This window comes from Panthera onca, chromosome B4 (genome assembly GCF_046562875.1).
Source record: "Panthera onca isolate mPanOnc1 chromosome B4, mPanOnc1 haplotype 2, whole genome shotgun sequence".
Lineage (NCBI taxonomy): Eukaryota > Metazoa > Chordata > Mammalia > Carnivora > Felidae > Panthera > Panthera onca.
Genome location: NC_138345.1, coordinates 81,860,065 through 81,886,363, shown reverse-complemented (window position 1 = coordinate 81,886,363; position 26,299 = coordinate 81,860,065). Strand labels below are relative to the sequence as shown.

The 26,299-nt window shown below is 53.5% G+C and overlaps 2 protein-coding genes across 8 annotated transcripts; one reads left to right on the top strand and one right to left on the bottom strand.

Moving 5' to 3' along the window:
• ITGA7 (integrin subunit alpha 7) lies at positions 1–20,317 on the top strand. 7 transcript variants are annotated; one of them, XM_060657357.3, is made up of 27 exons: positions 1–548; positions 4,815–4,942; positions 5,044–5,123; positions 6,268–6,523; positions 7,004–7,135; positions 7,431–7,550; positions 8,399–8,606; positions 8,735–8,928; positions 9,292–9,380; positions 9,510–9,637; positions 9,747–9,842; positions 9,999–10,060; positions 10,206–10,375; positions 10,800–10,949; positions 11,627–11,742; positions 12,304–12,496; positions 12,579–12,659; positions 12,765–12,844; positions 12,987–13,061; positions 13,205–13,307; positions 13,844–14,020; positions 14,199–14,330; positions 16,869–16,982; positions 17,212–17,310; positions 17,399–17,524; positions 18,505–18,617; positions 19,588–19,766. In XM_060657357.3, exons 1-27 carry the CDS (start codon positions 343–345, stop codon positions 19,646–19,648), a joined length of 3,489 nt encoding a protein of 1,162 aa, XP_060513340.3. In that variant the 5' UTR covers positions 1–342; the 3' UTR covers positions 19,649–19,766. The 7 variants fall into 7 exon arrangements, with proteins under 7 accessions (XP_060513340.3, XP_060513338.3, XP_060513339.3 ...); XM_060657355.3 differs by lacking the exon at positions 18,505–18,617 and having other exon boundaries at positions 7–548; positions 19,588–20,317; XM_060657356.3 differs by lacking the exon at positions 18,505–18,617 and having other exon boundaries at positions 8–548; positions 7,004–7,081; positions 19,588–20,317.
• Positions 20,275–23,098, bottom strand: TMT1B (thiol methyltransferase 1B). The gene is made up of 2 exons (XM_060657362.3): positions 22,260–23,098; positions 20,275–21,167 (listed from the first exon to the last, which is right to left on the bottom strand). The coding sequence occupies exons 1-2, from the start codon at positions 22,755–22,757 to the stop codon at positions 20,931–20,933; spliced, it is 735 nt and encodes a 244-aa protein (XP_060513345.3). The 5' UTR covers positions 22,758–23,098; the 3' UTR covers positions 20,275–20,930.
• Between the last annotated feature and the right edge of the window lie 3,201 nt (positions 23,099–26,299).

Here is a 26,299-nt window from a genome sequence, read left to right as displayed (position 1 = left end):
TTCCTACCCGGAGTCGCCAGCCCGGGCATCCCTTTGCGGCGCAGCGAAGCCTCCACCTGCCGCGCGGGCGAGGGGCGGGGCCGAGGGCGGAGCCGGGGTGCGGGGCGGCACCCCTGGGAGCGGAGGCGGGAGCTCTGGCTTACCCTTGGGCTGCGGCCGCTGCAGTTGCCCTGGAGGGGTGCTGGGGCGGCGGGGCGGCGGGAGAGGGGGGCGAGGCGAGAGATTGGAGACCCCTGAAAGATCTGCGAGACGCGAGACCAGAGGCTCGCCGTGGGAGACCTGGAGCTTGGGGCGGGAGCGAGTTTTCCTGCGCTCGTGGGAAGCGCGCGCAAGGTTCGCCGCATGGCCGGGACTCCGGGCCGTGGTCCTCGGGGCTCCCCCGGGATTTGTTACCTTCTTGGCTCCCTGCTGGCCGGCCTGCTCTGCCCGGGGGCTGTCGCCTTCAATCTGGACGTGATGGGCGCCCTGCGCAAGGAGGGCGAGCCGGGTAGCCTCTTCGGCTTCTCTGTGGCTCTGCACCGGCAGTTGCAGCCCCGACCCCAGAGCTGGTGAGTCACCGCACCCGCCCAGAATCCCCGTGCCCGAGCCACAGATTTCCCCCAACCCCCATCCCATCTCTGTCTTCCAACCCCACGACGACTCAGGCTGTCCACAGATACCCCACACTCCAACCTTGCCTCATCTGTCTTGGGTCTGGAGGCGTACCCTCAGGCTCTGAGACCCCGAGGGTCTTGCTTTGGGGATGAGTTGGGAGAGAGAGGTTCTTGTCTTGGCAGGGAACGATCTCCTTTTGTTTTCCCCCCAACTTGCATCCTTGCTCCAGTCCCAGGGTCTGTGACTCCCCTCCGTCAGAGGGCTCAATTTCCTCAGGAAGAGGGACTGAACGTCTTGTCTTTGCTTAGGGCAGGAGGAGAGGGAAAGGGCAGAGAGGTTGAAGACACCCTGGGAAGGATGGAGGGTTAGACTCCAGACATAAGTTCCTGTGAGAACATTGCCATGGGATGGAATTAAGACAGCAGGACACTGGAGACCAGGGGAGACCTGCCATTTATTTCTGTGGCTCAAGAATATGAGGCTGGGAGAGGACCTGGGAGGGTACAGGGCAGCCTGTACTAGGTGGTTTGATTATGGAGCAGAAAACAGAACCCCCAAAAGTTGTAGCAGCAGCAGCAGCAGCAGGAGCAGCAGCAACAGCGACAGAGACTCAAGAAGGATGCTGGCCAGGCTCGTGCTCCCCTTCCTCCTCCTCAGGAAATTTCCAGGTCTAGGAACCCCAGTAGTGGGGGAAGGCAGGGAGGAGTGAGGGGCAGAGTACAATTCTAGTTATTTCCTATTCAGTTCAGGACTCATTGGGAGATGGACACATATGTGTGGGGCCTATGTCTGTCATGTTTCATATCCTATTGGCTCCAGCTGCATGTATGATTTTAAGAAGAGAGACAAGAGGAAGAAAGCTTCCCACCCCCTCCTGCCAGGGGGCTTTTCTTTCCTAGGCCAGAGCCTAAGCCACACTAAGTGTCCATTACTGGGATCAATGCTGTCCATTGGGATTGTCTTCTCCTGGATAGTGTTTGCTTGGGGGCAGAGGGTAGGGACAGGAGCTCATTTCTCTTCCCCAGCTTGGGAAGGAGGGGCTAGCTCTAATCTTCTTCCATTATCCCTGTCATCAGGGAGCATGGTCAGTGGTCCCCCACCCTTTGGGAGAGATAGAAAGCAACTGACTTCATCTCTTCAGCCTTCTATCTGCTTCCTACCTCATCTTGTCTCTCCCTCCCTTCTTCCCCCATCTGCCAGAGTTCCAGGACTGGAGGCCTTTTTAGGACATGCTGAACTCTCTGAGCTATTTCCAGGCAAATTCTAAGTTATTTTTAATAGCTTGGTCTCTTGTCATTTCCCCCTCCTCTCTGAAGGTGGCCCCTTGACTCTGTCTCCCAGAGCCAAACTGGGGGCACTCCCAGAGGAGCCTGACTGTCTAACCCTGCTTTGGTTCCAGCAAGGGGTGCTCTGCTGCCTGGTGGCATGTGAGGGACCAGGCACCTTGCTCAGTCCCTAGCTTTTGAGTTTCAGTTTGCCTTCACCAGCACCCACTGATTGAAAGGCTTCACCCATTGTGATGTCTTTCAGTCTTGCCCCTGGATGAGACTTTGAAGTCTAACCTTCTTGGCTCTGTGGTTTCAGCCTCACTTATATCTTTCAGCTGTAAAGTGGAGTTCAACAGTAGGACTACCAGATAGAGTTTTTGTGGGGATTAAGAGTTCTTAGTATGTATAAGACCCTTAGAATAGCGCAAAGTCCACAGGGAATGCTGTGAAAGTGTTATTCCTGTTACTGTTATTCCTGTATCATGATCCACAGAGCTAGAGAATAGCTTTAGTGCCTTACTGCAAACCTGGATCCAAAGGCTTGGCCAGATCACCCCGGTTGAGTCAACTTTTGGGCCAAGCACCCCCCCTCCCCCCCAGAGGGCCACCCAGTTTGAGAGAGTCAGAGAGGGCAGGCCTTGGGTCAGAGCCCTGGAGTGTGTGCAGAATTGAGAGGTGTGGTGGTAGTGGGCTACTCCTTTGCTTCTACTTGGCCAGGCTCCTGGGGAATCCCTCTGCCCCCCAGCTGCCAAGGTGTTCTTGCTTTTGTCTGCAATGGGTACAGCTGTGGCTGAGAACCAGTGGTTGGGAGTCAGTGTCCAGAGACCTGGGGTGGCCGGGGACTGTGGGATGAAGCCAGAAAAGGGTGTGGCTAGGGCAGAGGTGGAGGGACTAGAGAGGCTGTGTGTGGGAACTCTTGTTCCCAGGTTGGGTGGGCTGGTCTGTTCTCCACTGAGAGTGAGGCTGGCCGTATGTATGTGCACAAGCCTCTTTCTTCCATATGGACCTCTTCCCTCTATCCTCCTCCCCACTTAGACTTCTAGGGGAGATGTGAACACTAAACACTGATATTAGCTTCTTCTGGTTCTTAGCTATGTGTTGACCAGCTGAGGCACTGGGTGTCTCTGTGAGTCCATACAACGTGTGCGTTCAACAAATGCATCCACATGCCTCCTATGGGGCAAGCGCAGAGATGAGTAAGATAGCCCCAGTCCTCCAAGACATGGCCATCTCTGAGTTTGGTGATGGGGCGGGGGGTACTGCGGACTTGTTGGAAGGTTGGCCGTGTCATTTCCTTTTTTGTGCAGGGTACCCTCCCCTCCCCTTCCTCCTGTTCTTTCTCTGGAGTGGTCTCAGTGTTCTGGAGATGGCCCATCATTGGCTATGGTGGAAAAGGCATGGGTTTTGGAGTTAGGCAGATGTGGATTTGAATTCCAGCATCCTACTTAATGTATGTGAGTGAGTTTCCTCCTCTGAAAGACGAGAAAGGAACCCTCATATAGGATTGCTGTGACGCTTAAAAGAGAGAATGCATGTAACTTGCCCAGCCTGATGTCTACAACCTAGGTAGAGGGTGACAAACGTTCGTTCCTCATATCCTTGGCATCTAGCCTAAGGCCTTGCCCATAGTAGGTGCTGAAGAAATACTACTTCCTTGTCTCACCAGTGCCTGACACAAGGCTTGGCAGATGCTAAGTTCTCAATACGTAGCTGTTGATGAATGCCGAATGCACGCTGTCTTCCTTGCCACTCCCTGCCCCCTCCTCACTCTGGACACTGGCTCTGACGCGGGATGACAGCTGCTAAGAAACTAAAGCTGTGGGAAGGGAGTGTGGCTCTGTGCCCTCCCTTCCCCCTCAGGACTGGCACAGTGCCCCATAGATGCCTGTCTGCAATATTGCCCGACACCACTTTGGGCCTCATCCCCAGCAAGGGAAATGGAGGAAGAATGTGGGAGAGAGGCCTCGAGGTTTCCCTGCTTCCACTTTTGAGTCTCTCCTTCTGTGAAGAGAGATCCTTGTAGTCAGCTGGGTGCCAGTCACCTCACCTTACCCCTTCCTTCACTCCTGGCCTGGGGTTCAGCCCCAGGGGACCCAGGCAGCCTTCATTCCCAGCACAGTCCTCCCCTGGGGAAAAAACCTTGGCTGTGATCATGGAAAATTGTCCTGCCAAGAAAGTTGTAGCTGGGAAAGCGTCTGAGGGGGAGGTAGGAGAGAGGACAGGGTGGGGGCAGGGAGGGTGAGAGGAATGGGGAAAATCATGGGTGTGGGGAGGAGGAGGAACAATGGGGAAGGGGATTCAGGACAGGGGCAGAAAATGGGGGTAGGATTGGAGACAGAGGAGAAACTGGCCCCTACCTCCAGGCCAGCTGACTGATGGAATCTGGGGTTGGCAGGGTTGCTGGGGGTGGGGTGGGGTCTTTGGTGGGCCCTGGATGAAGCGTGGGGGAACAGGCCCATATCTAGCCTCTTGCTTGGCCTCTGAGGCTGCTCCCTGGGCCACCCTGTGGTACCAGTGTGGGCTCCTGTTGCTTCTGCTCTCAGCATTCTTGGCATTTCTGGGAGGGTTCTAACGGGACTGGGTTTGGGGAGGAGGGTAGAGCTTGGGGATGGGGCCAGGAAGTGGGTAGGGAAGGCCTGGCCAGGAACAGGTGCTGGGAACAGGCGGTTCTTTCAAACTAGCAGCGCTGGCCAGGCTGCTTTGTTTGGCACATGCGCACGTGTGTGTATCTACAGTGCATGTGGCCCCTCATCCAGATAGAATGTGCGTGTGTAATGTGATGATTGCATGGCCAAGTATATTAATTTGTCCTCGCCAGACTTGGGGAAACTGACTTCTGGCCCTACTCCTTAGTTCTCCACACTCGGCTTGGTTCTGAGGGGTCGGGCCTGGGCAGCCCTGGGGAGGCACAGCGTTCTGTCTGCTAACTCCTGCTTCTGTCCCGTTGTGCAGGCTGCTGGTGGGTGCTCCGCAGGCCCTGGCTCTGCCTGGGCAGCAGGCGAATCGCACTGGAGGCCTCTTCGCTTGTCCCCTGAGCCTGGAAGAGACCGACTGCTACAGAGTGGACATCGACCGTGGAGGTGTGGTCCCTGTAGGGGCGGGGAGGGGGTGCAGCGCATGAAGGGGAGGAGAGGACTTGGCCTCCTCTTCCCTCTCCTTATTCCCAGTGTCTTGCCTCCAGCTGATGTGCAGAAAGAAAGCAAGGAGAACCAGTGGTTGGGAGTCAGTGTTCGGAGCCAGGGGCCTGGAGGCAAGATTGTCGTGAGTATCACTCCTTGTGACCGTATGCAAGGGTGGGGTGTGTGAGTGTGTATATGGTGTGCATGTGCACAGGTGTGTTTATAGAACACAGGCTGGCATGTAGTATGATGGCCTAATTCCCAGGACCTCAGGGAGATAGAAAAAAGGTATAAGACATGGTCTCTGTCCTTATTTTTATTTTATTTTATTTTTATTTTTAGAGAGAGAGAGAGTGAGTGTGAGCCGGGGAGAGGGGCACAGGGAGAGAAAGAGAGAGAATCTTAAGTAGGCCAACTCAGGGCTCAAACCCATGACCCTGAGATCATGATTTGAGCCCAGATCAAGAGTTGGATGCTCAACTGACTGAGCCACCCAGGTACCCCTGGTCCCTGTCCTTATAATTTAAAGCCAGCTATCTATCTATCTATCTATCTATCTATCCATTTGTCAAACTCTTACTGAGAACGTTTTAAGCATCAGGTGTTGTGCTAGCTACTAAGAGAGGAAACGTAAAGACAAGGAAAAGCCTGGTCCACGGCGCAAAGAGCCTACCACATAGTTCTGGAGACGCTCCTTCTCTCTTTTTCTTTGCGTGTTTCTCTCTGTATCATCACTGACACACAGATGCACAATTAAGCCACTGTGGGGCAGAATATGGTTAATGTTAAGTGAGGGGTACGGTCACTGTGTGAAAGTCCAAAGGAGAGTGGACGGAAAAGACTCCTGCAGATGGCAGAGATCTTAGGCAACCTTTCCAGAATGAGCAACGTGTCAGGAGCAGAGAGGGGAGGAAGTTCTTTGCAAAGTGGTGGCACTTACAAAAGTGTAGAGACAGGACCAGCTTGGTGTGCTGGGGACAGGCACATATGGCATGGTCAAAGAGGCAGAGTGCTGTGTGCTGGCTTAGTCGTACCTGCGGGTGCCCGGGCAGAATGTGGAACAAGGCTTTTTCCCTTCTGGGACAAGCGAGTGGGCACAAGTGGGATAGTTACGTATATATTGCCTACCACTGAGCTGAGTGGCGGTGCTCACATGATGTGTGTGTCTGTGTGCATGTGTGTGTGCTCACAAAACCGTGCCTGCCACACGTCTGCATGCGGGCTGCGTGGCTCTCATGGGTCATTGGCCCACACAGTGGATGACCCCACATCCCTTCCTCCCACAGACCTGTGCACACCGGTATGAGGCACGGCAGCGAGTAGACCAGATCCTGGAGACCAGGGATGTGATCGGTCGTTGCTTTGTGCTAAGCCAAGACCTGGCCGTCCGTGATGAATTGGATGGCGGGGAATGGAAGTTCTGTGAGGGTCGCCCCCAAGGCCATGAACAATTTGGGTTCTGCCAGCAGGGCACAGCTGCCGCCTTCTCCCCTGACAGCCACTACCTCCTCTTTGGGGCTCCGGGAACCTATAACTGGAAGGGTGAGTCACTCCTTGGGGAGGGGAGAAGGGAACCAAAATGGCCTCTTACCTCAGAAATGGGATTGGGAGTAGCACGTGGCCGAGCATGCCCACACATTCACCACCACGTAGCCCTGGGGCACTGGCACATCTCCCACCCCCATCGTGCCAGCACACACACAGATGGGGACGTCTCCTGTCCTTCGAATGGCCGAGTGTTCCTCACCATGCTGGCATGAACCCCCACGTGCACGGCTGGGCCTGCTCACTCCCCAACCTCATCACCCCCATCCCCGTGTCCGCACGCTGCCGCTGGCCGAGCTGACACTTGGTGAGTGGGACAGCAAGTCTGTGGGGCCAGGAAGCTTGGGCTGGGGACGGGGTAGAGACAGGGCTGCACGGGAGACCAGGGGCGTCCCTGTGTGCCTGTCTAACTGGCATCTGACCTGAGAGGTGCTCCTAGCTCCCTGCCCCGGAGCACTAATGGGTCTGTCCTTGCAGGCACCGCCAGGGTGGAGCTCTGTGTGCAGGGCTCGGCGGACCTGGCGCACCTGGACGACGGGCCCTACGAGGCGGGGGGTGAGAAGGAGCAGGACCCCCGCCTCATCCCGGTCCCTGCCAACAGCTACTTTGGTAGGGACCCCTCCCTGGCCCAGAGCTGCTCTAACCCTCTGCTCCTCTCTCTTGTCATCCCTCTCCATGCTCCCATCCTTCTGTGTCTTTGTCTCTGGCTTTCACCCTGTCTCTCTCTCTCTTTCTGTCTCTGATTCTTATCTCTCTGGCCTCTTTGTCTCTCTCATATTCTTTCTCCACCTCTTCCTCTTGTGCCTCCTTCTTCTTGCCTTTATGTCTGACTCTGTCTCCCCACTCTGTGGCCCCTCCTCTGGATGTCCCTTCCCTGGTGTCTCCCCCTACCTGCCCCCCGCAGGGTTGCTCTTTGTGACCAACATTGATAGCTCAGACCCTGACCAGCTGGTGTATAAAACTTTGGACCCCGCTGACCGGCTCCCAGGACCAGCCGGAGACTTGGCCCTGAATAGCTACTTAGGTTTGTAAGCTTCCCTGGGCCCTGGGGGCTTGGCCTGGCCTCCCCTCCTCTCCTGCCCTGCCCTCACCAACATACACCCAGGGAAATCCATGTTGGGCCCAAATTTCAGAGAAGAGCTGGGCGCTGTGACCAGGCCTGAGAAGATGCCCCCAGGGGGATGGCCTAGGGGGATGTGACCTGGGGTCTCCATGGAGGAAGAACCAGGTGGGCTGAGACCGTACTGGGAAAGAAGGAGGGTGGAGCTTTAGTGGGACTTTCTCTGAAGGGTGGACGGTGGGCACATGCCTGAGAAAGCCCTAGCCTTGTTGGTAAGTCCCTCTCCTTGTCTCAACTGCATCCCTCTGCAGAGGGGGAGGAAACGAGGCCTGGGAGATGTTTGGGTGAACCAAGTTCTTTCCCACTCCCCTTTGGCTCCCCTCTGTCCACATGAAGACTTCCTCTCCCTGTGAGTGCGTTGGGAGTGGGGGCAAAGAAGGTGCATTGGATGGGACTGGGGCCACCTGGGTGTGCAGAGGGGAGATGTTCCCTGGGAACTTTACGCGTGGTGCCCTGCTCGGCTCCTGCCCAGCTGGCTGGCCTTCCTAGTTATTGCCTTTGTCTTTCCTCCCCAGTCCCCAAGGCTGATCTCATCTCACTTCTTGTGCCAAACTCCAGCCTCTGGGTGTGGGAGGGCTTCCAGGGCTCTGGAGGGGGAGGTAGAGCAGTCCAGCTGTCGTGCTGATAACTTGGAGGGCACCTCTACCTTTTGGCTCTGGACCTGTGAGGAGGGGGCAAAGTGGGGGGAGCTTGGACACACCCTGGCTCCTAAATCTTTTGGGGAGTGCTCACTGGTAAGCCGCCCCACCCAGGTTTCTCCATCGACTCGGGGAAGGGTCTGGTGCGTGCAGAAGAGCTGAGCTTTGTGGCAGGGGCCCCCCGTGCCAACCACAAGGGTGCTGTGGTCATTCTGCGCAAAGACAGTGCCAGTCGCCTGGTGCCCGAAGTTATGCTGTCTGGGGAGCGCCTGACCTCCGGCTTTGGCTACTCACTGGCTGTGGCCGATCTCAATAATGATGGGTAAGAGTGGGCACAGGGGAGTGCAGCCTGGGGGAGGCTGGGTCTAGGAGGTCTCAGGGGCCTCTGGCATCTGTCTGACTCCCCTGGCTGGGGAGGGAGCCACACTGACTATTTCCCTCTCTCCATAGCTGGGCAGACCTGGTAGTGGGTGCCCCCTACTTCTTTGAGCGCCAAGAAGAGCTGGGGGGTGCCGTGTATGTGTACATGAACCAGGGGGGTCACTGGGCTGGGGTCTCCCCTCTCCGGCTCTGTGGCTCTCCTGACTCCATGTTCGGGATCAGCCTGGCTGTCTTGGGGGACCTCAACCAAGATGGCTTTGCAGGTGTGATTGGGAACTGGAAAGCCTCAGGGGTGGGAGGGGGCAGGAGCAGGGATGGGGAAGTGCCTCAGAGGTCAAGGGGGAGGCCTTCTGAGGGCTCTGAGAGAGAAGCAACCTGGGCTCACATCTGAGCTTTATCATTTTACCAGCTTTGGGACATTGGGCAAGTAACCTTTCTGATAGTCATATCTGCAGAGAGTAGCTAAGAGGCTTAAAGATGATGTGTGTAAGGTGCCTGGGACTTAGTAGCCTCTCAATAAAATAGAAAGCATATTATATGGAACTGAGTGACTGAGGGAAAGTTGGGGCCTGGACCCCATCTTCCCGCCCCGCCCCAGTCTGATTACCTTTCTCCCACACCCACAGATATCGCTGTGGGGGCTCCCTTTGATGGCGATGGGAAAGTCTTTATCTACCATGGGAGCAGCCTGGGGGTTGTCATCAAACCTTCCCAGGTAAGAGGGGGTCGTTGGGATGAGGTGTGGGGGTAATGGGTGTGGGGGAAATAAAGGAGGCACAACAGCAGAGGGCAGGGGGCAGGCTGGGGGTGATGCTGGTGGGGAGCTGATGGTCTGGTCCTGCAGGTGCTGGAGGGTGAGGCCGTGGGCATAAAGAGCTTTGGCTACTCCCTGTCTGGTGGCCTGGATGTGGATGGGAATCATTACCCAGACCTACTGGTTGGCTCCTTGGCTGACACTGCTGTGCTCTTCAGGTGATCAGCCCCCTCCTCTGCCTTTGCCTCTCCCTCCTTAAGGCCAGCTCTTCTCTTTCCCTGCCTCATAGTCTCATGTTTCTTGTGCTCTCAACTCCTCATTCCACAGGTCCAGACCCGTCCTTCATGTGTCGCATGAGGTCTTCATTGCTCCCCGAGCCATTGATCTAGAACAGCCTAACTGTGCTGCTGGCCACTCAGTCTGGTGAGGTGGGATCCAAGGGGAGGCAGGGAAAATTCAGGGTCCATTTTCCCCTTTTCTTCCTCTGCCCCGTGTGGGGCTGGGGACTGGGGCTGCGACAGGAGTGAGGTGTTGGCCCATCGGTCTTGCCTGGCTCAGGAGCTACCCTTGCCCCCACAGTGTGGACTTGCGGGTCTGTTTCAGCTACATTGCAACCCCCAGCAGCTACAGCCCTATTGTGGGTGAGTGAGGTTCTCCTCCCATTTTCCACCCTTTGGGTTTCAGGGTGGGTCACTCTGAGGTGGAGAGAAAGGCATCTCAGAGATAGGGTCAGATTAGAGCAGTTCTCCAGCTCACTGGCTCCCCTCCTCTCCCCACACTCCATAGCCCTGGATTATGTGTTAGATGGGGACACAGACCGAAGGCTCCGGGGCCAGGTCCCCCGTGTGACCTTCCTGAGCCGTGGCCCAGATGACCCCAAGCACCAGGCCTCAGGCACCGTGTGGCTGAAGCACCAGCATGACCGAGTCTGTGGAGACACCATGTTCCAGCTACAGGTGGACACTGACCCCTTGGCCTCTGAGAGTCATTGTCATTGCATGGTCTCTTTTTGTTGATTCCTCTTAGCTTCTTCCCAAACATGCTTACACCTCATTTTCTGATCTCCACTTTTGGGAAGCCTCCCTTATAGGCTGACCTTCTCCTCGCCAGCTGCCTTCTTGTGTCTTCCGCCTTCTATATCCAGAGTACAAGTTCTGTCCTCCCTGGAGATGGAGATGGCAGGTTCCCCTGTCACACATGGTCCTCAAAACCCTAGATCCTGGGCTCCTCCCTTTTCCATCCCAGTCGCTTTCCCTCCCCTTAGCTCTGGTCTCCACCTCTCTCCTTCACCTCCCTAATCTTCTTGCCAGGTTTCAAAATCTGTCCTAGATCTGGTTGGGGCCTGAAGATTGTATCCTTGTCCATCTTTCCTCTTCCCAGGAGAATGTCAAAGACAAGCTTCGGGCCATTGTGGTGACCCTGTCCTACAGTCTCCAGACCCCACGGCTCCGGCGACAGGCTCCTGGCCAGGGTCTGCCCCCAGTGGCCCCCATCCTCAATGCCCACCAGCCCAGCACCCAGAGGGCAGAGGTGAGCCATGGGTTCTGGTTTAGCTCAGGAGAAGGGGCTAGGAGAAGCAGTGATCATTGTCGCTCCCAGTGACATGCATTTGTAGCTTTCAAAACTCTTTTATGTGCTACCTCAGCAGTTCCTCATATCTCTAGGTGCTGTGACAAGTAGACCCCCAAATGGAAAATGGCCCAAGTGATCATGTGTTCCTAGTCAGAGGGGACACTAATCCTCCATCCCATGCATTCATTCAGGGGCCTGGGCTCATAGGGATCTGCCATCTTCAGATGTGGCCTCCAAGGTCCTTAGGTAGCCTCCCTCCTTATCACCTGGAAGGAAGAACATGAAGCTCCTTGTATGGCCCTCCTGGCCAGTCTGGAAGGGATGCTCTTCACTTCTCTTCATGTTCTAAATCTGGAACTCAGTTACATGCAAGGGAGGCTAGGGAAATGTGGCCTCGCTGTGGACTTACCTGCTGGCCTCTACCTTGTCATCATCACATGCTTGTTTTACTGAAAAGGACACAGCACAGGGTGGTCAGTGACCAGCTCAATATCACACAGCTAGTAAGCAGCAGATCTGAGAGTTGAACCCAGGTTGCTTAATCTTGTGATACTCTACCCCACTGTATGCCTTAGTGACACATTCATCCCCTGCCTCACACCTACGAATCACCCTCTCCTCAAATCTCTCCTTAGATCCACTTCCTGAAACAAGGTTGTGGTGAAGACAAGATCTGTCAGAGCAACCTGCAGCTGGTTCATGCTCGCTTCTGTGCCCGGGTCAGCGACACGGAGTTCCAACCTCTGCCCATGTGAGGAGGAGTGAGGGGTCAGGTGGGGTGGGAAGGCGAGAATTCAAGGAAGAGAAGGAAGCCCCCTCAGGAGGGCCAGGCTGAGGCTGGGGAGGATCTGTGATAATTCAGAAGATGAGGATCAGTGATGGGGCCATAGGGGCTCTCCTGGCGAAGAATAACAAGCCTTCACGATATATGATAGTATATGTATGTGAATGTATATGATAATATAAAGTACATACAGCTCACTGTTTAGTCTTCCCAACCCGGTGAGGTAGGAATTATTATTAGTCCCTTTATAGATAGAGAACGGGGGCCTTGAGAGGTTAAGTCACTTCCCCCAGGTGGGTAAGCAAGGGAGCTCGGACTGGAAGGGAGGTCTCCTGACTCCTAGTCTGATTCTCTGGAGTGTGGGAAGACCTGAGGTTTGGACTGGTGTGGAGGCCAATGTGAGGGAGCTGGTGGGAGGAGAGACTCAGGGGGTAGAAGCAGGCAGCGTGCACTGGGCGAGGAGGAGGCAGGAGTGGGAGAGGCAGAGGGAGGTGTTCAGATTTAGAGTGAATGGGATCTGACCTCCAGGGATACAGATGGGACAACAGCCCTGTTTGCCCTGAGTGGGCAGCCAGTCATTGGCCTGGAGCTGACGGTCACCAACCTGCCCTCGGATCCAGCCCAGCCCCAGGCTGATGGGGATGATGCTCATGAAGCCCAGCTTCTGGTCACCCTCCCTGCCTCCCTGCACTACTCAGGAGTCCGAGCCCTGGACCCTGCGGTGAGGACCTGCAGCGGGGTGGGGGTGGGGTCTTGGGGGCTCCAGTAACCCAAACTAACCTCTCCTTCCCTCCCCACTGCAGGAGAAGCCGCTCTGCCTGTCCAACGAGAATGCCTCCCATGTCGAGTGTGAGCTGGGGAACCCCATGAAGAGAGGTGCCCAGGTGAGCATGTCAGCCCTTATCTCTGTTGGAGTGCCCGTCTAAGACCAGACCCTTCTCCCGCCCTTAGCCTTCCCTGACCCTAATCTTTCTCCACTCTTGGTCTAGGTCACCTTCTACCTCATCCTTAGCACCTCAGGGATCACTATTGAGACCACAGAGCTGGAAGTGGAGCTGCTGTTGGCCACGTAAGCCTGGTGGGGCCAGGGTGTGGTGAGGGTGGGGGCAGCTTGGTTGATGTCCACCTGGGTGGGGCTCTGCTGTCTTCATCTGAGCCCTTGGGGTGGTGCCTGTGCCCCCTGCCCATGCCTGCTCCTGCTCATATGCCAGGATCAGTGAGCAGGAGCTTCATCCGGTCTCTGCCCGAGCACGTGTCTTCATTGAGCTGCCGCTGTCCATCACGGGGTAAGCTCCGACCAAATGGGCATATCTGCTGGAAGGGGGGACGCATTGCTACTCCCGAGCCCTGGCCTGGGCTCTGCCTACTGACCCTCCAATCAGCCAGGCCCCAGGCTTCCTCAGCCCCCGTTTTGACCCTTCTGCGCCAGGGTGGCCATTCCCCAGCAGCTCTTCTTCTCTGGTGTGGTGCGGGGCGAGAGCGCCATGCGGTCTGAGCGGGATATAGGCAGCAAGGTCAAGTATGAGGTCACGGTGAGTGTCCTGGTAAGCCCCCTCCTTTTTTGGCACGTAGAAAGGCTGAGACATGTCCCAAGAGCTGTGGTTCTTCTACCCTATGGCGGCATGATGGTTCGGCAAGTTCAGGGCCTCCCCTTGCTCCTGGACCTTGGTTGTGGGCAGGTGTTTGTGTTGGGGCCTCAGTTGACCATTTTCTGGTCATGTCTGTATGGACATCTCACCTACTGGTCTGGGTAGGCCATGAGGGTCCAGGGAAGCTTTTCTGCCAGGGCCATCAGCTGGGGGATGGGGACAGAGGGGGAGGGATGATGTTTCTCCTTAGAACTCTGCCCTTGCTTGACTGGGGCCTCCCACCCTTGCAGTGACATCTCCAGGTCTTCCTGGTTTGGAGTGGGCAGAGAATGATGCTTGGTGGGGTCTAGGATCCCAAGTCTTTGTTGAAATTCTGCTTCCTGAGGCCTTCCCCTCAGCCCTTGTCTCCTCTATCTCTGCAGATTTAGGGACTGTTCAAAAACCAAGCTCCCTCCCTTCATATTTATTTGTGCCCACAGGTCTCCAACCAAGGCCAGTCGCTTAACACCCTGGGCTCTGCCTTCCTCAACATCATGTGGCCCCATGAGATTGCCAACGGAAAGTGGCTGCTGTACCCCATGCGGGTGGAGCTGGAGGGCGGGCAAGGGCCTGGGCAGAAGGGGCTCTGTTCCCCGAGGCCCAACATCCTCCAACTGGTGAGGCTTAAGCAGGGTGGTCGGGGCCACTGAAACAGGGTGGGGGTGGTTAGACTTTGGGGATGTCGTGGGGTTGGGAAGCCGGAGGGAGGGCCAGGAGGAAGGCAGTGGGGGAGGAGAGGCCACCTCAGGATTGCTGCTTGGAGGGATGCTCACTGCCTCCACTCCCTGCATCCAGGACGTGGACAGCAGGGATAGGAGGCGGAGGGAGCTGGAGCAGCCGGAGCAGCAGGAACATCCTGAGCAGCCAGAGCCCAGCACATCCTGGTGGCCAGTGTCCTCTGCCGAGAAGAAGAAAAACATCACCCTGGTGAGGGCAGGGCAGACATGGTACAGTGGGAATGAAGGGCAGGGGTGTTGGTGCTGTGACGGGATGCTGGGGGACATGGAGCTTTAGGGGGTGGCTGTCTGAGAGGCTGGCCTGTTGAAAGGTGTGATGGCCAGACACTTGGACAGAGTTGACAAGACAGGTTACGTCACAGCTGCTGACATTACAGGTCCCCTATGGCCACCAAGTACTCAGTCCAGAGCAGGGCACTTGACCTACAGCCAGTTAGCCGCACAATCAATTCCTTGTTTTACATAGTTTGGTTCTTTAAGTAGATATATTGAGCCGATGAGCACGCGCTCTGTGCTCGACCCTTGTAGGATGGTGCTGGCAGTGAGAGTGTGGAGGGGCAGACTGGGGGGGTGGTGGTGGGGGCAGACTATGGCCTGGTTGCAAGGAGGTAAATCCCAGCTATGGAGGAGTGGGCAGTAGAAGGAGTCAAAGAGATAGTTTGCAGGGGGATCTTAAACAGTTGGGCCAGCTCTGGTGTCATCTGTCTGGGAGGGAGCTCCACCAGAGCACCTGTTTCTTGTGGGGGCCCTCAGCCTCCCTGCTCCACTAGAGCATAGCAGGAGCATGGCAGGAGGCAAGATGAAGGCACGTGCGGGTAGTCCGAACTTGAAAAACAGCAGGCTCCCTGTTACGTGTGTTGTCCTGCTTTTTCTACATGACTAATTTCCCTTGAAAGGCCTCCCTTTTTAATAAGAACTTGAAATCTATTCTTTTGCTTAAGATTGCTTTTAGAGGGGGGCGCCTGGGAGGCTCAGTTGATTAAGTGTCATTGATTTCGGCTCAGGTCATGATCTTACGGTTCACGGGTTTGAGCCCCACATCAGGCCTGCTTGGGATTCTCTCTTTCTCTTTCTCTGCCTCTCCCCTATTCTCTCTCTCTGTCTCTCTCTCCCCGCACCCTTTCTCAAAGTAAAGAAATAAACTTAAAGACTTTAAAATTGCTTTTAGACAAACCGATCAAGGATTCTTGAATTGCTCAAAAGTGGCAAAATAAAAGACCATGCAAAGAATTCGAATGCTTTCAAAGCCATTCTTCTGTACATGAAGTGTGGTGACTATAACACAAATTTTAGGCAATTGGATCATCAGGTGGGATTGGGCCAAGTGAACTTAGGTCTGACCTGGAAGGAGCAGGGCTTAAGTCCCCTGTCCCACAGCAGCTCCTGGGACAGCCTCTTCCTCCTTCTGTGGGTTTGGGCTTAGTGTAGGCATGTGGCTTTGCCCACCATGGACCTGGGTTCAAATATCTGTCCCACCACTTACCAGCTTTGCTAGCTGTGCAACTTGAGGCAGGTCACCAGGCCTTTTTTTTTTTTTTTAAGATTTTATTTTTATTATTATTATTTTAATGTTTATTTCTTTCTGAGACAGAGAGAGACAGAGCATGAGTGGGGGAAGGGCAGAGAGAGAGGGAGACACAGAATCAAAAGCAGGCTCCAGGCTCTGAGCTGTGAGCACAGAGCCCGATGCGGGACTTAAACTCACAAACCGTGAGATCATGACCTGAGCTGAAGTTGGTCGCTCAACCGACTGAGCCACCCAGGCACCCCAAGATTTTATTTTTAAGTAATATCCAAGCTCAGTGTGAGGCTCAAACCCACAACCCTGAGATCAAGAGTTGCATGCTCCATGGACTGAGCCACGCAGGTACCCCCCTCTTTTTTTTTAAAGTAATTTCTATACCCAAAATGGGGCTTGAACTCATGACCCCGAGATCAAGAGTTGCATAGGGGCGCCTGGGTGGCTCAGTCGGTTAAGCGGCCGACTTCGGCTCAGGTCACGATCTCGCGGTCCGTGAGTTCGAGCCCCGCGTCGGGCTCTGTGCTGACAGCTCAGAGCCTGGAGCCTGTTTCAGATTCTGTGTCTCCCTCTCTCTCTGCCCCTCCCCTGTTCATGCTCTGTCTCTCTCTGTCTCAAAAATAAATAAACGTTAAAAAAAAAAAAAAAAAAAAAAAAAAAAAGAGTTGCATGCTCCACTGACTGAGCCAGCCAGGAGTCCTGCACCTGGCCTCTTTGAACTTTAATTCCCTAGTTTGGAAAATGGGGATGATAATAATATGCACCTTGCAGGACAGTTGTGAAGCTTTAATAAGTACCTTGCAGGTAAGTGGTGCTCAGTAAAGGGAGCCATTGTTATATAACATAAGCATTCATTGGGGAAGTTACTCTGCTGCTGATGTCAAGTAAGAGACCCCCTCCCTGCTATCCACGTATTTCAAGGCCAGATAGAGCAGATTTGGGGTAGGCTGCTCTTTTGGACCATGGGGTTAGTTTGGGAAGACTTCCTGGAGAAGGTGAGTTTGAGGTCGGGTAAGGAAAATGGGAGAGACATGAGTGAGGAACAAGGGGAAAAGGGGGTCCAAGGTGTGGGAGCTCATGGAGGGGTGGAGTGAAGGCTCTGGGCAGACTCTGTGTCTGTGTGAACACATATGTGAGGGTGTTGGGCCCTCCGTATGCTCAGAGGGCTGGGGCCAAGTGGCTCAGAGCCCTGCCTGTCCTTGTCCCTAGGACTGTGTCCGGGGCACTGCCAACTGTGTGGTGTTCAGCTGCCCTCTATATAGCTTTGACCGAGCTGCTGTGCTGCACGTCTGGGGCCGCCTCTGGAACAGCACCTTCTTGGAGGTAAGAGCCCTGTGGGGGTGCCGGACTGGTGTCTTCTTCCCCAGCAGTCTGTCTGGGACTCACCGCTGCTTCTGCCTTCTCCCGAAATACAGCACACTCTTAACCCAAGACAGACTGAAATACCCTCTGGGTTGGGGACCCTTCCATTTACAAATTCAGGAGCTGGGGGGGAGGGGAGATGGGGGGCATGGGGCATTCAGGAGGAGGCTGTCCTTCCCTGCTCCCTTAGGAGTACTCAGCTGTGAAGTCCCTGGAAGTGATTGTGCGAGCGAACATCACTGTGAAGTCCTCTATCAAGAACTTGCTGCTCAGAGACGCCTCCACAGTGGTGAGCTGCAGGCCTGGGGATGTTGGGGTGAGGACGCTCTTCTTTCCCTTTGTGCCAGCCCTTATTCTCTTAACCCCTCATTCCCCAGATCCCAGTGATGGTTTACCTGGACCCTGTGGCTGTGGTGGCAGAAGGAGTCCCCTGGTGGGTCATCCTCCTGGCTGTACTGGCCGGGCTTCTGGTGCTGGCGCTGCTGGTGCTGCTCATGTGGAAGGTGAGGCTCGGGGGGGTGAGGCCAGGGGTCTTCCCTGCCAGGCAGGTGGCCTTTCATGCTGTGGTTCTCCTTCCCAGCCACACTCTCATTTGTTCAGCCAGCCTGCGCTCAACACTTGTATGTCCCAGGGACTCTCTCAGGCTTTGGACATCTCAGAGAGAAGTCAGATGCAGATCTCGGCCTCAAGGATTTGAGAGTCAGTCTAGTGGGGGAGGTGAGCCTTGTAGTTAAGGACAAGGCAGAAGGCGCTAAGGCAAGACAGTGCAGTGGGAGTTCAGAGGTGAGAGAGCTCGAGAGCAGTTGGCTTAGAAGAAGGTGTGGTTGTAGGATGTGGATGTGGGGGATGAGGTGGGTGGGATCAAGGGAGGCAAAGTCATAGAGGCAGGGAAGTGTGGTCTGATCTCACTGGAGCCTGGCGGGTAAGGCCGAGAAGGGAACTGTGACACAGAAGGCACAGCGGTGACATTTAACTCCAGGGACTACCTCCAAGACTGAGCTCGAAGCCTCCATGTACCAGGCTCTACCTGGAACTGTCTTCGTACATAGTATAGATGGAATCACATTTGTGTCTGGGGTTCCATGTAAAAGCATGCACATGCACATGTCAGTACACGGAATCACATCCACCATCAGTGGTCATACCCTGAACCACATGCCACAATGGGGCTCTGGGGAACCATGCATGTTCTTGGGGCCCCATGGGGGACTGGCCCTAGTCTTCCCTGGACCAGTTGCTGACCAAGCACACTGTTGGGCAAATGTGAGTCATCAGTGGACCAAGCCTCTGGATTAGCATCTACACTGTTGGGAGCCTGGCCAGTCTTAGGGGAGATGGATACCTTCATGAAACTGGCACCAGACTCCCTGCTCCCTGCTTTCATGAGAGGGGGACAGAGCAGAGATAAGGGCCTCCATCCTTCTTGAGTCTTCCCATCCTCCACCTCTTTTGCTCCCTTCCCCCCCCCCCCTTGACATCCCAGTGTGGCTTCTTCCATCGGAGCAGCCAGAGCTCGTCTTTTCCCACCAACTATCACCGGGCCCGTCTGGCTGTGCAGCCCTCGGCCGTGGAAGCTGGGGGCCCAGGGACTGCGGGGTAATTGTGTGTGTGCATGTGTGTGCGTGTGCGCGCGCGCGTGTGTGTGTGTGCACGTGTGTGTGTGTGTGTGTGTGTGTGTGTGTGTATGTGTGTGTAACTGTGAGTAGAGCCCCCGGCATTCAGGGGACCAAGAATGTGCAGGGTGAAGAACTGAGATTGCATGAGGGTGGTGTGAGTTCTAGGAACTGGGGTGGGTGGTTATCATAAGGGTGAGATTATAAGGTGAATATACATAGCCTGAGGCATGCGCAGAGGGGTGGGTGGGCTCCCAGCGTATGAGCATGTGGGAGTGCAGGAAGGTTTGTGCATGGCTTTTCTGTGGGCGTGGGCGTGCAGAGACAAACGTGCAAGGACATGCCGTGCAGTTGGAGCATGTAGGAGTCTCAGGCAGTCCTGAGTGTGAGTGTGCAAGGGACACATTTCCACTTTCGTGTGTAAGGGCCAGCATGTTCACGATGTAGGAAGGGGCTAGGCCACCATATTCATGGATGAGAGGGCCCTGCCCTGAGGAAGATGCCATTTGAGTACTCGGGCTGTGTGCATCTGAGGCTCGAGAGGAGTCATTCCAAGTATGCAGGGGTCTAGGGAGCGATGTTTTGCCTCAGATCTCGTTTATGTCCTGGGGCATGCTATTGGGTCTCTTAAAAAGTTTGGGTGGGGTCAGCGGTCCTGACGTTCCATCTTCAACTCCCTCTTCCAGGAGCCAAGGGATATGTCCTTGGTCCTGCACCCTTGGCCCCTCCTGGTCTTTCTCTTTCTGTGAGTGAGGACCTGGGGACCCCGCATTGATTATGGCACCTGCAGGGGCCGCGCACTGCACTGGATGCTGTCCAACGCAACCCCTTTCAGCCGTAGTTGGTACTTTCTGTCCCAGTGATGGTGGAGGCAAGGCTCTGTGGTGTGCTGATATCTGCTCCAGGGACCTCAGCCCTGCACACTCCTCACATTGGGCCTGGTGTCCTTACAGATGGGATTCTTCAAGCGGGCACGGTACCCCGAGGCCACCGTGCCCCAGTACCACGCGGTGAAGATCCCGCGGGAAGACCGACAGCAGTTCAAAGAGGAGAAGACGGGCACCATCCTGAGGAACAACTGGGGCAGCCCCCGGCGGGAGGGCCCCGATGCACACCCCATCCTGGCTGCGGATGGGCACCCTGAGCCAGGCTCAGAGGGGCATCCCGTGTCAGGCACCGCCTAGCTGCTTCCGTCCCAGCCTGGCCTGTGGGTCCCCTCCACCCTTTCCCCAGATATGGCTCCTTGGGATGAAGAGGGTAGAGTGGGTTGCTGGAGTCCCATCAGGATGTGACAGGATCTGTTTCCTCAGGGGCGTAGATGTCTCCCCCCACCCCCTACAAGGAGCACCTCCCAAAACTTCCCCTTAGAACACACTTCCCCTTAGAACACTGTGAGATGAGGGCAGATCAAGAATGGGGTTGTGGGGGTCGGGGGAGAAGGGCAGTGAGGTCCTGATGCAAAAGTGGGAGAGGGGACCCTAATCCCTCCTTCTCCCATTCACCTTAATAGGACCCCAAGGACCTGTCCCCCTGAAAGTGCCTTAAACCCAGAGGGTTGGGGAGGAGGTTGTGTTGCCGACTCAGGGGTTCTTCTCTCCCTAGTTTCCCCTCTCCTCTGACCTTAGTGTGCTGCATCAATCTAGTGGATTTTATCTATTTATTAAACAATATTTGAGGACAAAACCTCTGACTTCTTTGCTGAGTCCTGCTCCCCCTTGTCCAGGATCTCCAGGGTAAGATTGCTTCTCTCTGCAACCCCCGCTCCAGCTCCAAAGCTGGTAGTGGGAGGGAGGGTTGGGGGGCCGGCGGGGTGCATGTATCATGACTTTCGTGACCAGTCCCTGGAAGTACGTGCTTCAGACAGAGAGGAGGGGGAGCTCTACTGTGGGAACAAAGGAAAGGGACAGGGAACTGCCCTAGGAGTGGGTGGGCAAAAATTGGGAGACCCAGTCTAGGAAAGGAGAGAATATCACTTTCCTCCCTGTGGTCAGGGTGGGAATGGAGTTCTTTCACTTTGTTCATTTTTTTTGAAAGTAGATTCCACACCCAGTGTGGGGCTTGAACTCATGACCCTAAGATTAAAAGTCACGTGCTCTATTGACTGAGCCAGGCTGGCGCCCCAGAGCTTTTTCACTTTGGAAGGAAGAATTGAAGTTAGACTCCTGGCAGAGGTGGAGGGAAGGAGGAAGGGGGGGTGGTGGGGGGAATGACTTCTTTGCCTAGATTTCTCTCAGGGGAAGACAGACTTAGCAGGTAGGTGGGATTGCTCTGGCTGGAGGCAGGGCTTGGGGAAGGGTTATTTTATAGCCTTTCCCATGATGTGGGGCCCAACAGGTAACCACTTGAAGGGAGGGGGTTGTTGTTCCATTTGGAGTTCAGAGAACTGGGCACTCTCCAGATCCTTCCAGGTCTCTCTGGTGAGGCAGCAGCCATCCCCAATGTGTTTCCAAGTAGGCTCTAAAACTTGCTGCCACAGGAAGGCCCAGCTGCCACGGGGCTCAGCCACATGCTCCCAGAAGAAGAACACTCCTCCCTGGGAGAGAAGAGTTAGTGTCACTTGCTCCATTCCGCACCCTTCCTCTCACTTCACCCCCACCCTGCTGACCAAACCTGGTCAAGCCTCTTGGTGAAGCAGGGGTTGCTGGTCTGTGAGTTTATGAGGGGAATCGTTCTGCTCCTGACTTTTTCTGCAGACTTTGGCTCCCACCCTCCCACTCAAAAGTGCATGTAAGGAACCTCCCAGTGGGGATGACTGGTGAGAGATCTTTAAAAGATGGCCAGAGGAACAACCTAGCCAAGGGCAGATAGATGGTGAGATGGAGAGACTAGAGCAGAGATCTCACTGTGTACAGAGATGCTCACTTCTGAAACTCAGATGCGTACGCCCAACCTCTTCCTTTGGCCAACATCCCAGGGAAACCTTGCGCCTGACTTCTAACACTGGGGTTCCTTCAGCTCTTGTCTCCTTGCTGAACCCTCTCTGAGTGATCTCATGTACCCCTGTGCTCTGAATTTACCAGCTACAAGCTGGTGACTTCCAGATCACTATCTTCAGGCTACACCTTTTTCTGACTTCCAGATCTGGACTTCTAACCGCCTCTGTGACTTTTCCTCCTGGCTGTCTCAGTGGCATCTCAGGCCTAACAAGCCCCAAATAGGTTTCTCCCATTTCAGCAAATGACACTTCCCTCTCACCTCCCTCCCTCCACCAGTCACTCATGCCAGAAACCTGGAAACCATCCTAAACTCCTTTCCACGCTCAGTTCAAAATCTTATAGATTCTATTTCCCCTAATATCTCTATCTAGAACACTCTTTTATTTTCCCCACTCCTCCACAACCTGCTTAATCTCTCAGATCTTAATGTAAAACCTCACTTCCTTAGGTATCCTTCTCCCCTCCTCCCATCTTCCCCTCCCTCCCAAACAACCGCCGCATAAGGTGGCTCTCCTGTGTGCTTCCACAGCATCCTATTCCGCCCCATCGAAGCCCTGGTCCTATTTGCTCTTCACCAGCAGATGGGGGTGGATGGGTGTCTAACGCGCTAGTACAGCACATTCTCCTTTCTGGAGCGGCCACTGCTGCCTTTGCCTGCCCCCTGCCCATTCCCTCTCCCTTCTGCTTACCGGCCTCAGCACTCTCTGGACCTCCTGCAGGACCCTCCTCGGACTCTGCACAGAGCACAGCACCAGGGTGCTGACCACCACGTCCATGGACCCGTCGGCCAGTTTTTTCATGTCCTCTCCGGAAGCCACCACAAACTGTTCATACTGGAGATGCCTGTTCTCAGCCATGCTCTTTGTCAGCAACTTCTCCATGTGGGGGTTTGGGTCCAGGCAGGTGATCCGGCAGCCAGCTGGGTAGAACTGGAAGTTGGCACCAGTGCCGCAGCCCAGCTCCAGCAAGGCCACCTTCCCGGAGCCTCCCGTAAGCCTCTTTATCTGGCCAAAGAGCTCCCGTTTCTTACTCTCCATCTTTTGGTTGCTCTTGGCAGTCAGTGCCGCCATTAGGTAGGGGAAGTAGCTTTTGCACAGGGGCTTCCAGCAGCCCAGCAGGGCCATCAGGTGCAGGGGCAGGGTCAGGAGTAGCACCAGCAGCTGCAGGAGTCGGACCAGGACATCCATGACAGACCGACTCTGAGTGGTGCTTCCGCTGGGGCGTTGGCCTTTTCTCTCTTTGCAGTCACTGCAGACAGGAGTCTCTCTTCCTCCTGTGACAGGACTTTGTTCCCTGTGTCCTCATTGTCAATTTTTTCTTTGCCAGGATGGGGGAGGGTGTATGGAATACCTCCGGAGGGCTCAGCTCTTTTAGCCCTACAGGCTCTTCAACAAGTTTTATGGGGGGTGGAGGCACAGGTGGTGCTAGTGTCCTGAGTTCCGGGGTGCTCTGTCAGTTGAAGGCAGGAAGTGCTGATCATTTCAGAGAGGAGTGGGAAGGGCGGAGACAGATATGTCTCAGGTCACAGCTTCATGGGGGCCAAGTGCTGGGACAGAGCTGACTCATGGGCATGTGTTGGCCTCATTCTGTCCCCGGGACGTGCACAGGTTATGCAAGCTGGAAATTCTGGTTGGATTCTCCTGGCACACCCCCAGGGCTCTGTAACATGCCTTTGCCCCAGATAGAAGTCAAACACAGAGTATTCAGGGTAAGGCCTGATTGGTCAGAAGAAGGAGGGAGGTTGCAGGCCAAAAGGAAGGCATTTTCTCAACTGACTGGTGTTTGTTATCACATTCAAAGCTGCAGTGCCTAAGCAATAGAAGAAAAGAAGGGAGAAAAAGAATGGAGAAGAAGAGTCGGGAAGTGTAGGTCCCAGAATTAGTTCTGCCATTACAACTTGCTGTTTCTTTGGGCAAGCCTTTTTGCTTTCTGGGCTCCAACTTCTCATCTGTAAAATGGGGAGATGGAGAGAGATTGGGTGGGCCTTACACAGTTTCCAAGATCTCCTCCTATTTCCACATTCGTGTGATCTAAGGATAGTGGGGGGAGACGGGAAGCAGGTGATGCTAGCTGTCCTTACAGCCTAGGACGGTACCCCCTGAGGCTTCGGTACTAGGCTGCCACTAAGGCAAGGGAGTCTCAGAGCCCAGATTTTGGGGTCATAGTCATCTTAGCAGAAAGTCCCCAAATTATTAGATGGTGGCTTTTTTTTTGGCCCAAGCCTCCCTCAGAGTCTTGGGGGAAGCTCCCCCAGACAGTCCTAAGGACTGCACACCAATTGCACAGAGGCCAAAGGAAATTTTGTATAGCTCAGAATTATACAAGAGGGAATGACAATAGTCTAAAATCTCATGAGGAACATTTCCCAGGGCCACTGATGGCCTCTGGAGGAGGATTGAGTTTTAAAAAAGTCCCTGATTGAGAGGGTCACTCTGTCAAAGTCCTCTGCCTCTGCCCTCCAGTCGACCCACCAACGGATCTGCCCTGGCCAGTGGGGGCCTTAGAAAAAAGGTCTGGGGACAACTCCTGAGTCAGGCAGGGATGAACTATTTCAGGAAACTGTCTTTTCCCACACAGCTGCCAGAGCCAGGAGCAGCCCCTGTGCTGCTGCTCAGGAGAGAGGTTCTGTGACCCCACAGTGAGACACATTCTTCTCTAGGCTTTGCTTCTGTTGTCACTGTAAAGGAGGCAGAAATTCCCCCCACAGTAGGGGCGCGAGCTCATGAAGGAAGTGGCAATGTTTGAAGCCTGTTCATGAAACGGTGTAGGCACAGAGTCGCTTTCTGCAGTAGTAAAGAGAGTCAGGGGTAGACAACCCTACTGGGGGACAAAAGAGGCGCCTTAGAGGGGGATAGGTGTATGGAACGAAGCAGATGTACGGGACAGACACTGCCTGCCCCTTCCTGGAAAGGGTGAATGGCTCAGTTCAGTGGAGACTGGGGTGAGCTGGAGAAGTGGTGGGAGGTGAGGTCAGAGAATAGTTGTTCCTTAGAGAAGGGTTCTTTTTGTTTTTAAAAGAATCATTAAACTCTTTTTTTTTTTTTTTTTTTGGAAAAGGTAATACAGTCACAAGGCACAAAATTTAAAAGGTACAAAGGGACTACGGAGAAAGTTCTGTCTTCTACTCCCATCTCTCAACCACTCGGATGCCCCCTCTGGATGCACTAAGCATCACACCAGCCATTTCCTGGAATCTTTCTGGAGCTGGAGAGGATCTGCAAATTAGCAGATAACACACCCACCACGCATTTAGATGTATAGACACATATGCATATACATACTCCCCTTTCTTTACAAATGATAGTGTGTTGTACACACTCCTGAATACCTTGCTTTATTGGGTTTGGCAGATACTGCCCAAGAGTCTTCCAAAGTGGCTATTTCAATTTACACTTCCACCAGTAACATAGTAACATTTGGTGTTATGCATCTTTTATCTATCAATCATCTAATCTATCATCTATCTATTTATCATCTATCTGTTTATTCACTCATTCATATTATTATTGACTCACAGATTTCCTATTTTATTCAATGGGTTGTAACCTAATACCCTATTTATTTACAGTTTTATTAAGGTATGAGTTGCATAAGAAAGCATACATATTTATAGTGTATGACTAGATAAGTTTTGACGTATGATTACACTTGTGAAACCATCATCACAATCAACATAATGAACATGTCTACCAACCATTGAAGTTTCCTCATGTCTCTCTGCAATCCATCTTTCCCTTTTCCATCCCCATCCTCAGGGAACCACTGGTCTGCTCTGTCACTATAGATTAGTGCATTTTCTAGAATTTTAGATAAATGGAAGCCTATAGTATGTATTCTTCTTGTCTGGCTTATTTCACTCAGCATGATTATTTGGAGATTCATCTGTGTCATTGCATGTATCAGTAATTCATTTTATTGCTAAGTGGTATTCCATTTTATGGATATGCCACAAATTATTTATCCATCCAGCTGTAAATGGACATTTGGATTATTTCTGGGTTTTGTTTGTCACAAATAAAGCTGCTATGAACATTTATGTGCAAGTCTTTGTGTGGACATATGTTTTCATTTTCATTTCCTTTGGGTAATTGCCTGGGTGTGGAATGGCTATTTATTTATTTATAATGTGAAATTATTCTTTTATTTTGGAAGTGTCATTTGTTTAATTTTTTATTGAAGTATAATTAACATATAGTGTTATATATAATTAATTAATTCAAGTGTACAAGATAATGACTCAACAATTCTATACAGTACTCAGCGCTCATCACGATGAGTAGTACTCTTAATCCCCTTTATCTATTTCCCCCATTCCCCTACCCACCTCCCCTCTGGCAAACACCAGTTTGTTCTCTGTATTTAAGGGTCTGTTTTTTGTTTGTCTCCTTTTTTTCTCTTTGTTTGTTTTGTTTCTTAAATTCCACATATGAGTGAAATTGTATGGTATTTGTCCTTGTCTGACTTATTTCACTTAGCATTATACTCTCTAGGTCCATCCACGTTGTTGCAAATGGCAAGATCTCATTATTTTTATGGCTGAGTAATATTCCATTATCTATTTATCTATCTATCTATCGTCATCATCATCATTATCTATCTATCATCTATGTATCTATGTATCTATCTGTGTATGTATGTATGTATGTATGTATCTATCAATCATCTATCTATCTCTATCTCACAGCCTCTTTATCCATTCATCTATTTTTGGAAATTTGCATTGCTTCTT

Excerpts from the sequence above, each read along its gene's own strand:
- TMT1B (XM_060657362.3), bottom strand. The coding sequence starts at position 22,757 with ATGGATGTCCTGGTCCGACTCCTGCAGCTGCTGGTGCTACTCCTGACC. Across the intron at positions 21,168-22,259 it reads TCCAGAGAGTGCTGAGGCCG|GGAGGAGTGTTCTTCTTCTG; the intron begins GTAAGCAGAAGG and ends CTTCTCTCCCAG.
- ITGA7 (XM_060657355.3), top strand. The coding sequence starts at position 343 with ATGGCCGGGACTCCGGGCCGTGGTCCTCGGGGCTCCCCCGGGATTTGT. Across the intron at positions 10,950-11,626 it reads CCAGCACCCAGAGGGCAGAG|ATCCACTTCCTGAAACAAGG; the intron begins GTGAGCCATGGG and ends ATCTCTCCTTAG. Across the intron at positions 11,743-12,303 it reads GAGTTCCAACCTCTGCCCAT|GGATACAGATGGGACAACAG; the intron begins GTGAGGAGGAGT and ends TCTGACCTCCAG.